At 48.3% G+C, this 13,123-nt stretch overlaps 1 protein-coding gene across 1 annotated transcript in view; it reads right to left on the reverse strand.

Annotated features, from left to right (window-relative positions):
• The window catches only part of ILRUN (inflammation and lipid regulator with UBA-like and NBR1-like domains), a 111,653-nt gene that overhangs the window by 17,734 nt on the left and 80,796 nt on the right, over nt 1-13,123 (reverse strand). Inside the window, exon 4 of the mRNA XM_008152002.3 lies at nt 3,553-3,881. Within this exon, the coding sequence (XP_008150224.1) occupies nt 3,553-3,881 (329 nt within the window). The remainder of the gene's footprint in view (nt 1-3,552; nt 3,882-13,123) is intronic.

Genomic DNA, 13,123 nt, shown 5'->3' on the forward strand with positions numbered 1-13,123 from the left:
TCAAGCATGCCAATGCTTTTAAAAATAAATAAATCTCTATTCTGAAGCAAACAAATGTTTAGTACTGTGAATTATCCCTGCTTTAAGATACCTATTAAGTATAGTTCCACTTTTTTTCAAAGCCATTATTTCAACCACTGTTCCTCAAAGGAACACAGTATGGCCGTGGAATCTATCTCCCATGGTCTGTTACCCACATCAGGACCTCACGACCCTTCCACGTTCTGCCCTCAGCACTTTTTAACGGTTCTCCACACCATTGTCCTTCCTGTCTTTCCATCTGCCCGTTCTTTGAAAAGCTCTATCAACTCCAGCTCTGCCTTCTCTAACTCTAACCTCCAAGAATATATAAAAACGAGAGGCCCGGTGCACGAAAATTCATGCATGGGGGGTGGGGGTGTCCCTCAGCACAGCCTGCACCATCTCCAATCTGGGATCCCTCTCACAATCCAGGACTGCTGGCTCCCAACTGCTCGCCTGCCTGCCTTCCTGATTGCCCCTAACCGCTTCTGCCTGCCAACCTGATCACCCCCTAACCACTACCCTGACAGCCTGATTGATGCCTAAAACTGCTCCCCTGCCAGCCTGTTTGCCCCTAACTGCCCTCCCCTGTAGGCCTGGTCACCCCAAACTGCCCTCCCCTGCAGGCCTGGTCACCCCAAACTGCCCTTCCCTGCAGGCCTGGTCACTCCTAACTGCCCTCCCCTGCAGGCCTAATCCCCTGCAAATGCTCTCCCCTGCAGGCCTGGTCCCTCCCAACTGCCCTCCCCTGCTGGCCTGATCGCCCACAACTGCCCTCCCTTGCAAGCCTGGTCCCTCCCAACTTCCCTCCCCTGCTGGCCATCTTGTGATGGCCATCTTGTGTCCACATGGGGGCAGCCATCTTTGACCACATGGAGGCAGCCATCTTGTGTGTTGGGGTGATGGTCAATTTGCATATTACTCTTTTATTAAATAGAATAGAGGCCTGGTGCATGGGTGGGGGCCAGCTGGTTTGCCCTGAAGGGTGTCCTGGATCAGGGTGGGGGTTCCTTTGGGGTGTGGGGCGGCCTGGGAAAGGGGCCTGTGGTGGTTTGCAGGCCGGTCACGCCCCCCGGCGACCCAAGCAGAGGCCCTGGTATCTGGGGTTTATTTATCTTCTATAATTGAAACTTCGTAGCCTTGAGCGGAGGCCTGGGCCTGCCAAGGTATGCGGAAAGCTTGGCTTCCTGCATTGCCGGGGAAACCCAAGCCTCCTGCTCACTCCGTGGCTGCAGCCATTTTGGTTTGGTTAATTTGCATACTCGCTCCTGATTGGCTGGTGGGCGTGACTTGTGGGTGTAGCGGAGTGATGGTTAATTTGCATATTAGTCTTTTATTAGATAGGATTATACATTTGACTGTTGTTCTCTACTGACCAAATTCATACCTGTCCTGACTGAACTGGATGCATGTCTCGTCACTTCCACTGTACTGTAAGCTGCTTGGCAGGGTCACTTCTTTTATTCTTCAAGTCTCCTACTGAACAATGTACACTGCTCTAAATAGTGCACAAATCTGTAAGTACTTCCTGATGACTGTTTAAACCTGACCCCATTCCTTAGGAGTCTGAGAGGCAGAACTGACTCAACTTTAGCCAGAACTGCTTCCAGATGTTCACATACATGCTTTATGAATAGTATTCTACTTAAAGTAAGAAAAAAGGGAGGCTCCAATTTCTCTTTGGGATCTAAGTGCCACATTCTCAATGTATTATAGCCAAAAGTCTCATTAACCCCAATGAGAATCTTACTCTGTGGTTTTACAAGTGCTGCTTCTATATGACCCTGCAGCGTTCATGGAAAAAAAAATTTCGGTAACATACCATGAGTTCATCAACCTTAAGAAATATCTCAATAGCCTCATCACAGCTCAGCCGTTCCAAAAAAGCAGTATGCTGGGACCTCAATTAAGGCTGGTAAGTAATTCATTCTGACAGTGCACCCATAAACATGCCAGGGCCAGGGCAAAGAGAGTGGTTAAAAGCATCAGTCCCTAAAGCCCAAAAGGAAAATAAAACAACTAACAAGTTCATACAGGGCCCTGGCCAGGAATGCCAGCCCTCTTCTAAGACTACAATGATGGCTGAGCCAAGTAGTTCAATGTTGGGTAAAGGGGCTTCGATTATAGAAAACAATAGAGCAACTAACTAGTTTTGCCTCCTCCAATTCTCACCTTCCCATTAAACTCAACTGCCTCAACTTTCCGTTCTACCAAGGTATTTTAGAACAGTCATGCTCTGAAGGGTTAAAATTAAGACAGACAAATCTGGAGCAACAGGAACGTAGAGGAAAGTCTTTTAAGTGTTAAGATGTGAAGTCTTTCCTCAAATACAGGCAATTTACTGGTTTATCAATTTACTTCTCTAATTTCCTGGAGAACTAACATGACTACACAGAACCCTTTGTGACTATTCAACCAACCAATAAACTAACCCTTTGCTACACTATTGCTAATTGAAGTCCCTCTTACCAGACCATGTGACAAAAGAGGATTCACATCACCAGGTTTCTTTTCTTAATCTAGACCATATTTTAATAAAGCATTGGTCAGAAAAATACCATTCTTACAACAATGCAACTTATCCCTCAAATAAACATTAATTTTATTTTTAAATTTTTGAGGGTAAATTTTGAGACTTAACAGTTATATGATTATATAGATGGGATGCTGGGCCTAACATGCAGCATTATTAATCAGAGAAGAATACACAGGAATACTCACAGGCCCCAATACATGAACCACCTACAACAGTGAACTCTTAGCATAGGGCTTTATTCAATCAACCAAAACCAACAACCAGGAACCATCATCACCTTAGCAGTGTGTGGAAGACATTGTCAATCAACTAGCATAAGGAAAAACAGATCAAGAAATCAAACACCTAGAAGAGTGTCTCAGAACAATCATAAATTTAAAATCATGGTTAAACAATTCTCTCTTATTCCCCACACGTGAAAAGTCAAAATATCACTTGGGCCACTCTGGGCTGTGGATGAGGGAGTAGATGGGCCACACAGACTGAAAAGACATCAATAGGAAGACATGCAAACAAGGTAAATAAAGTAAAAGCCCAACAGTAGTTAGGATAAATAATTGAGCTTGCCTTTTTCCTCAGAAAACAAACAAACAAAAACAAGAATCCCACCCAAACCCAAAAAAATCAAAGTAGGAACCAATTCCAAGGTGTGTTGTTGTTGCTCTAAGCTCAGTATACATTAAAAATGGAAGCATGGCTGGCGATATTTTGACTTTCTTTTCTTAAAATGTAAAGGTAAAGAACTTTGTTCTTTCAACACCCAAACCAGAGCAGAGAGACAGTAGTAAATTATAAATGTGGATGAAGTAATATCCACAGGACATGAAGATGGGGGCGGGGGGAGGGGAGAAGGGGTAGGTTTTGTGTTGTTGCTGTTGGCAGGAGAGCTAAGCAGTCTTAAAGAACATTCTAGGATTCAAGGTTTGCCATGAAGGGGTATCACAGATCCCAAGGCCCACCACCTACCCCTTCTCCTCTTCTCCAAGGGCACCTACCTTACTGTAAGTCACTACTGATAAGTTGTTTGCGTGACTGCTGGGGGACAGATTTACAGAGTTCTGTGAGAGTCTATTCTCATCTTGCTCGGTTTGGTCAGGAGCAGGAGCCCATGTGTTTTTGCTGATTGAGTCGAACTCGGAACCCCCAGGGTCTTTTAAGTTGTTTTCATCTGATTGTCGGTTCTTTTGGGGAGAGGCAAACGGGTTGAAGTTTCCTTCTACCTTGCGATGTGGCTGTGTGTTGAACTCCGTTTCGAAAGATGACAGCTGCTGCGTTACTCCTAAAAGTCCACCCACCTCCACACTGAGAATCACCCAGATGACATCTGAAACAAGAAAACAACTCATGTCAATGCCAAGTACACCCTCTCAAGGCCCAAAGCAGCTACCACCAAGAACCTCAACCACCACCCAAACCATAGAGAGAAGTGTTCTTCTATATGTTAGTTTAGAAGCTTGCTCACAAAATAGTCCAGTACATTTGCATTGCATAAAGTTCTACATTTTTGGTAATGTCAAGTTCAAGCTTTGGAACAAATTCAGTAGAGGTCTATGAGAACCCTGAAACTATTTGTGAAAAGGTTACTAGTTGATTCTGATGCACAGCCATCTTTGGAAATCATTACTCCAGAGGACAATTATCAATAGAAACCTAAAATCTATTTTTCCAGAATTACAAGTTCTTAGTGGTTTTTGCTTATTTTACATGTGTTTAACTCAGAAAACTCAGGGCATGCATAATTCCTGAATAAAAAAATGCTTATTATTACTAAATTGGAAATTATAGGTTGTCCCACCACCACCACGGCAATTTAGAGAGACCATACTGTTCAGACTAGGTCAACTGAGAGTGAAAGAGGGAACTAGTAATAACTGCACCAGTATATAAGTATAAACCTGGCATATTAGGACAGATGTCACCCTGGCTATTCCACAATATATCTGAGCAAAAGATACCAAAAATTTTAATATGTCTCAGACTTTCTAGAATAATCTAACACCAACATTACCTTTCTGTCAGATAGGGAAACCCTACGATCTACACTGAAACCGTAAGAGCTATGTTTTAAAAAGATGCACCACAGAACTTTTATCCCCATTCAGTTTTTTATTTCTTCAATTACCAAAGCTAAGGGTTCAAAAGAATAAAAAAGGAAAGTGGCAGTTTCCTCTATGTTTAGCACCTCAATTCAGAGAACAGTGGCATCGACTTTACTGCTGGAAGGTTTTTAAAACGCAAGCATCAGAAAGGCCAAGAAGCATTTCAGTGTGAACCTTGCTGAAGACAAATATAAAAAATTGTCCAGGTTCCTAAATAACTGTAAGGTTGATAGGAAAAGGTAAATAAACCTCATCAGTTAGCTACATGAAAATACAGATAAATATAAATAGAGGATAGTGAAGGAATTGAGGAAAACCTCTTGGGATGTGTTTATTGTAAATTTTCAATTTGGGTTCTGTATCTGAGGAAGAGGATCTTAGGGCGTCAGAGAGCAATAAATACTCAATTTGAAGTCAGTGGTTTGAGAGCTGTACAAAGAACTGGGTTGCATCCAAACAATTAGGATCCAGAGCCCTGGTAAGTGAAGATGCAGTGACATCTGCTGTTCACTTCAAGAAATAGCAACTAATTTCACTTGAGATAGGAAGCTAAAGCCACTAGCAGCATTAGCAGGACTCACAGGAATGGGCATCTCCAGACACACTTGTCATTAAAGCAAATGTAAATCCTTATGCAACTAGTACCATAAAAGTTCTACCTGTTGATTTAACACTGTAAGCCAGGATATGCAGTGTGCCACTTCACTTAGAAATGTGGGACAGTAACAGGTGTGGCGGGTCAGAGGGCTTTCATTCAGAGCTCTAAGTCAATCTCATAAATCAGTATGATGTGGGCCTTAAAGAACAACTCAATGGCAGGCAGCCTGAGGAAGAGTCATTCCATGCTCTTCTATCCTAGCTTTCTACCAAAAGCAACATTCCTTTACTCTACTGTTCCTTATTCCCAAATGAACATGCCTTGTTTCACAGTACATTAGTTCCTCCTTGTCCTCCACCCATCTGCTTTCAGTGTATGAGACTAATGACATTCTCCCCCACACACACACCGGCTTTGAGAACTAAATCGTCTTGAATGTAACTCACTAGGCCTTATACTTAAGCTACCATATTCTATTCACCTTGGCTACTTTGCTAGACTGTTCACATACATATAGTTGCTGTAAAAGGAATTTCACTTAAGAATGATTTATAAATACTAATAATAAACACTCCAGTTCTGATCCTCCAAAGTTCTTACTGTGGGGCCATTAATGAATAGCAAAACATGCCTTCTCCACTATACAATGAGTCATCTAGGCATCACCTCTAGACCTCGCATTTCTGAATGTGCTCAGCCCATGCACTGTGTGTGTGTGTGTGTGTGTGTGTGTTGTGTGTGTGTGTGTTTAATCAAGTAAATAAAAAGGATGATAAAGATGGACCCAATAAGCTTGTTTCAGAGAGGTTGGCCACTCCCAACTCTTGCTTTGAATACTGAGATGAGAACTACCAGCCAGATATTTTACTATATCTCTGATGATAAAATCACAGCTGTGAGCAATCTTAGGGGCCATCTAATGGAAATGTTTCATTTACTAGATAAAGGATCTGAGGTCTGGACGTAGAAGAAATGGGCCCAAGAACTCCCAGCTCTCAGTAATAATTTTTATTTTATTATTATTTTTTTAAAATTTCTTTATTGATTAAGGTGTCACATATTTGTCCTCATCCCCCCATTCCCATCCCACGTCCCTCCCCACGGATGCCCCAACCCCCTGTTGAACTTAACCGTTGGATAGGCTCATATGCATGCACACAAGTTCTTTGGTTGATCTCTCCCCCCTCCCCCCAACCTCCTCTATCCTCCCTCTGAGGCCCGATAGTCCGATCGATGCCTCCTTGTTTCTGGTTCTGTTCTTGTTCATCAGTCTAAGTTGTTCATCATTTCCCCTAGATGAGCGAGATCATGTGTCCCTAGAGATATACTTATAAGAACTGAATGTGAGACGAGCAATAATAGTTATGCTGACAGGCAAATAAATTAGTCTGTAGTGAGTTTCTTTCTGGACCAACAGTTCTTTAGAGACCCAGTTTCAATGTCCACCAGTTCCTTATGTGTACATGTCAGCACTGACCCCTCAGCTCTGGATGGTGGACAAATGGTGGTAATGGAGGTCCGACTCCCTCTGATTTGGTCTCGGCCGGACCCAGGGGCACGGCTTCACCCGGACTCAGGGGCACGTGGCCGCACCCAGACCCAGGGGCGCGTGGCCTCACCCGGACCCAGGGGCGCGAGACCTCACCCGGATCCAGGGACACATGGCCTCACCCGGACCCGGGGGCGCGTGGCCTCTCCCAGACCCAGGGGCGCGTGGCCTCACCCGGACCTAGGTGCACGAGGCCTCACCCGGACCCAGGGACACATGGCCTCACCTGGACCCGGGGGCACGTGGCCTCTCCCAGACCCAGGGGCGCGTGGCCTCACCCGGACCCGGGACCCAGCCTCACCCGGATCCAGGGACACATGGCCTCACCCGGACCCAGGGGCGCGTGGCCTCTCCCAGACCCAGGGGCGCGTGGCCTCACCCGGACCTAGGTGCTCGAGGCCTCACCCGGATCCAGGGACACATGGCCTCACCTGGACCCGGCGGCGCGTGGCCTCTCCCAGACCCAGGGGCGCGTGGCCTCACCCGGACCTAGGTGCTCGAGGCCTCACCCGGATGCAGGGACACATGGCCTCACCCGGACCCAGGGGCGCATGGCCTCTCCCAGACCCAGGGGCGCGTGGCCTCAACCGGACCCGGGACCCAGCCTCACCTGGATCCAGGGACACATGGCCTCACCTGGACCCGGGGGCGTGTGGCCTCTCCCAGACCCAGGGGCGCGTGGCCTCACCCGGAGCTAGGTGCGCGAGGCCTCACCCGGACCCAGGGGCGCGTGGCCTCTCCCAGACCCAGGGGCGCGTGGCCTCACCCGGACCCGGGACCCAGCCTCACCCGGATCCAGGGACACATGGCCTCACCTGGACCCGGGGGTGCGTGGCCTCTCCCAGACCCAGGGGCGCGTGGCCTCACCCGGACCTAGGTGCACGAGGCCTCACCCGGATCCAGGGACCCATGGCCTCACCCGGACCCAGGGGCGTGTGGCCTCTCCCAGACCCAGGGGCGCGTGGCCTCACCCGGACCCGGGACCCAGCCTCACCCGGATCCAGGGACACATGGCCTCACCTGGACCCAGGGGTGCGTGGCCTCTCCCAGACCCAGGGGCGCGTGGCCTCACCCAGACCTAGGTGCTCGAGGCCTCACCCGGATCCAGGGACACATGGCCTCACCCGGACCTGGGGGCGCGTGGCCTCTCCCAGACCCAGGGGCGCATGGCCTCACCCGGACCTAGGTGTGCGAGGCCTCACCAGGATCCAGGGACACATGGCCTCACCCGGACCCGGAGGTCAGTAATAATTTTTAAACTCACACTTGTTTCTTCCCAACAGCAACTTGGGAAGCATATCCAGGGAACTAAAGCTACAGTTAAGTCAGTTCCACTTCCCAGGCCATAGTAACTTTACCTACAGACATATGTTGTTTGGTGCCAATATCAAATAAATGAGCAATCAGGATGTCCTAGAAAAGTAGTTAAGGAAGTAGAACCAAGGGCCAAGGCTACACAATCAGGGATTAGTAAGCAAATGGAGAAACTTATTTTAGAATATCTTATTTTAAGGTGAGTTTTTTAAAGCTCCTGGTTCAGAACTTTGGAGCTAGAAGGTACTGTAATATTATTTCATTCAAGTCATCCCTTTTACATATGATTAAACCTTTAATAGTAAGTACAGAATTAGAACAATTTGGTAAACAAAACAAATACCAAAGTATTGCATTATAACTCAAAGTATAAAATAAATATACATGACTCCATATTTATATAAATAAATGACTAACTAGGGTAGAAGAGACAAACTTCCTTATAGAAGAATTACAAATATTATATACAGATGCTCCCCCTTCCAAGAGGTGGGACTTAATTCTATATATCCCCCAACCTACCTTGAGGGCAAGCTAAACTTAGTGATTCATTTCCAAACAATAGAGTAGGAAGCACAGTAACTTTATGGTGAAGAACTACTTGGTGACAAACTACTTGACCACATGATCATGGTTAATATCTCCAATGAAGTTATACAAATTTCAAGTACTCCATAGGACATTTACTTCCCCACTGTGTATTCTTCCCCAAACCCATAACATCAGTCTAATCACAAAGAAAGTATCAGACAGGAGGAGAACCAAGATGGCGGCAAAGTTAAACAAATAAACTGCGCCACGCACAACAATTTCAAAAATACAACTAAAAGACAAAGCGTCTACCACCCAGAACCACAGGAAAGCTGGCTGAATGGTAGATTTACAACTAAGAAGGAAAAAGAAAGAACAAACGCGGAAGGGCTGAGGTACGGAGGCGCGTGAATCGGGCTGGTGGCAGGTGACGGGACGCGTAGCTTTTTTTCCAACCTGAAGGGAGATAAGATCCGGATCACTCTGAAATCCAGTTTCTGGGGACGCGCAGGGGACCCAGACACCTACGGGGAGAAGCTGGACTCTCGGCCATCGTGTCGGAAAGTGAGAGTGACTTTCTTGCAGAGGTGCACCCAGCAATCAGTGTTTACTGTGCTGGAGCACGGGACGCGGGGACTTGGAAACATGGAAAGGCAGAAAAGGCAGAAAAGGCAGACTTGCAGCCATTGCTGTTTGCCACGCCCTAGCCTAGTGACGCCCTGAGACCCCGCCCCGCCCTGAGACCCGCCCCGCACATTCTACAAACCCACCCAGGCTCCAAACAGCAGCTTTTACATATAAATGGCCTGCCCTGTGGCAGCTTAACCAACCAAATAAACTGCAGTTCCAGTCAGACTGCTCCAAAACCACTCAAGCAAAGAGGAGAAAACTGCAGTTTTTGCTGTAACTCCTGCTGAGTGGCCTCAGACAGTAGCTGACCTGCACCCCATTGGAGACCCAGAAACGAGGGCATCTAGTGGTCGGTGTGAGACGACACCAGATTTCAACCACTAGAATAAGGGACACATTCAAGAGGCAGACTCAGTGAGCGCCAAAGCCCTACTGGAACAAGTCCCGGCCCATAAACGTGTCTCCTGCACAGCAACTCTTCCTTTATGGATACAGCGGGTCCTCACAGCCAATTGACCTGGAGGACAAGTCCTCCCAGTGACACCAACAACAATCAAGACTTAACTACACAAAGGAGGACCAAGATGGAGGCATAGGGTGGACACCTGATTGTTGCCTACCACAACAATTTTGAAACTACGACGGGAGAGCAGAGCAGACACCATCCAGAACCACCTGAGGGCTGGCTGAGAAGATGCTCTACAACTAGAATAAAAGAGAGGGGGACTCAGGATGACGCTGATGCCGGTGAGCCAAAGATCACACTTTAAGAACTACGGCTCTGGCGACACAATGGCGGCCTGAAACGTGCTTGGCACAGTTCCCCCGGCAGTCTCCAGCTGAGGGGACGGCTGCCGAGCACGGACAGACGAGCCCCTGGGAGACATGGGGTGGGAGACTCCGCGCTTGCTGACCTCCTCCGAGTCCTTCGAGAATCTCAGCACCCTGGAAGCGGCCAGGTGCGCACGCCCGGCGACCGGCCACCGCTGCAGACCCGAGCACCGTCACAACCACCTCGGACCAGCCCGCCGCCGCGCACCGGGCGCACCGGAGCTTCGCCAAGCCCGCCATCCAACGAATTCCGCAGAAGCTGCCCCGGAGCTTTGAGAAAATGGCCGAAGGAATTGCTGAGAGGGAATTGACCGACAGGAATTGGGATCAAGAAGACGAAGCCCCGCTGGGTCCCGGGTCCGGGTGAGGCCGCCACCCCTGGGTCCGGGTGAGGCTGGGTCCCGGAGAGGCCACGCGCCCCTGGGTCCAGGTGAGGCTGGGTCCCAGGCCCGGGTGAGGCCGCGCGCCCTTGGGTCTGGGTGAGGCTGGGTCCCGGGCCCGGGTGAGGCCTCACGCCCCCGGGTCTGGGTGAGGCCATGCACCCCTGGGACCGGGTGAGGCTGCGCGCCCCCGGGTCCGGGTGAGGCCACGCGCCCCTGGGTCCGTGTGAAGCTGGATCCCGGGTCCAGGTGAGGCCGCATGCCCCTGGGTCCGGGTGACGCTGGATCCCGGGTCCAGGTGAGGCCGCGCCCCTGGGTCTGGGAGAGGCCACACGCCCCTGGGTCCTGGTGAAGCTGGGTCCCGGGCCCGGGTGAGGCCGCGCGCCCCTGGGTCCGGGTGAGGCCGCGCGCCCCTGAGTCCGGGTGAGGCCGCGCCCCTGGGTCCAGGCGAGACCAAACCAGAGGGAGTCGGACTTGCATTACCACCATTTGTCCACCATCCAGAACTGAAAAGTCAGTGCTGACATGTACACATAAGGAACTGGTACACACTGAAATTGGGTCTCAGAAGATCTGTTGGTCCAGAAAGAAACTCATTACAGACTGATTCATTTGCCTGTCAGCATAACTATTACTGCTCGTCTCACATTTGGTTCTTATAAGTATATTTCTAGTAACACATGATCTCACTCATCTAGGGGAAATGATGAACAACATAGACTGATGAACAAGAACAGACCCAGAAACAAGGAGGCATCGACCGGACTGTCTGGCCTCAGAGGGAGGGTAGGGGAGGGTGGGGGTAGGGGGGAGAGATCAACCAAAGGACTTGTGTGCATGCATACAAGCCTAACCAATGGTTAAGGACAACAGGGGGGTGGGGGCATCCGTGGGGAAGGGTGTGGGATGGGAATGGGGGGATGAGGACAAATATGTGACACCTTAATCAATAAAGAAATTTTTTAAAAAAAGAAAATGTCAGACAAACTCAGATTGAAAGTATTATAAAGGACACTAGATGGTATTCTCAAAACGATCAGAGGTTATGAAATACATGTAAAGACTGAGAAACTGTCACAGACCAGAGGAAACGGGGAGACACAATAACTAAATATAGTGTGGCACCTAGACTGGATTCCTGAACAGAAAGAGGTACTGAGGAAAACTGATAAAATCTAAACAAACAGTAATGTTCCAATGTTGATGTCTTCACTCTAACAAGTGTGTGCTGGTTATGTAAGATGCTAACAATGGGGAAAATTGGGTATATGGGAACTCTCTATCATCTCTGAAACTTTCCTATAAGTCTAAAATCAGTTCAGAGTAAAATCTACTAAAAAGAAATTAGTATAGTATTAAAAATAGTATTTTCAGGCATTAAGAGGGAAAGCTGCAACACAGCCAACACAAACCATTCTCTCTGTAGTGAACTGACTACAAAGGGGAGGACTTTCATCCAGTAGTGGGCAGAACAGGTTGTAGGAGGGCAGGGAGGCAGGGCCTATCGCATGCTCAAGTTCTTCAGAGGCCTCAAAAAGCCCAACTTATCAACCCTACAAGAGTCACTCCTATCTACAGGGAGATGGCTCCTTTCCAGTGCAACTCCTCAGCAGAGCTTAAGGAAAGGGCCAGTTAACAGTCTTCAAACAGGGCAACAGTACAAATGAACCATCACCTTGATGTGGATGGGCTGAGGCTGCCTAATTCTCGAGTCTTCCTCTGCCTACTCAAGAGGTCTTCAGAAGCCACAGTTAAGCAAGCAAGAACTGTGGCATCAATAGGTTTCACTTGGTCTGGGCTCCCAAAGGGGACTTGGGAAAGCACCACTTTCAAAAATCCAGTTTACAGGAAGCTTCAAAGTAGTTCAAACTATGGCTAGGATTAAAATGTTGCAGGCTTCCGATGTCTAGAACAATAGCCTTGGGCTTGACCCCAGGAGCTGTGAGTCAAGAATGCCATAGCACCAGTAGGCATAACCTGGCTTAGTTGGCATATACATGGAAGATTACCATGGAAGCCACTTGTAGATTTGGAGGTTGGGGATTCAAATCCTTCCTAAAACAACTCATCTTCAAAGCACAACAGGAACCTCACATTTCCCTAGGATTAAGAAACAACGGGTGTGGCTCAGTAGTTGAGTGTTGACATATGAACCAGGGGGTCACAGTTTGATTCCCAGTCAAGGCTCGGGTTGTGGGCTCGATCCCCAGGGTGCAGCATGCAGGAGGCAGCTGATCAATGATTCTTCCTCATCACTGATGTTTCTATATCTTTCTCTCCCCGCCCCCACCCCAATAAAAAAAGAAACAACTTGGGTCTGCAGAGGTAAAAGGTACCAGTCAGTTGCTGGCCCACAAGCTATGGGTTCACATTTCTTCTTAAGGGAAAACTGGGTATGTATTGCCTAACTTCAGTGAGAAAAGTTTGAAAGGAGAAAGTCTGAGCACTGGTCATCTCTGAACTAAAACAAGTCCCGACAGTTAGTGCATAGGTCAACACTGTGAGCAGGTCTCCACATCTTGGTGTCTGTCTCTTGGAACTACCAAGGTAACAGTGTGTGTACCACTGTAAGAAGAGGGCACCTCCAATTGTCCTTGCACTGATCTGCCTGAAGTCTCAACTTCCAGCATGCAT

The sequence above is a fragment of the Eptesicus fuscus genome, chromosome 10 (genome assembly GCF_027574615.1).
Source record: "Eptesicus fuscus isolate TK198812 chromosome 10, DD_ASM_mEF_20220401, whole genome shotgun sequence".
Taxonomy (NCBI): domain Eukaryota; kingdom Metazoa; phylum Chordata; class Mammalia; order Chiroptera; family Vespertilionidae; genus Eptesicus; species Eptesicus fuscus.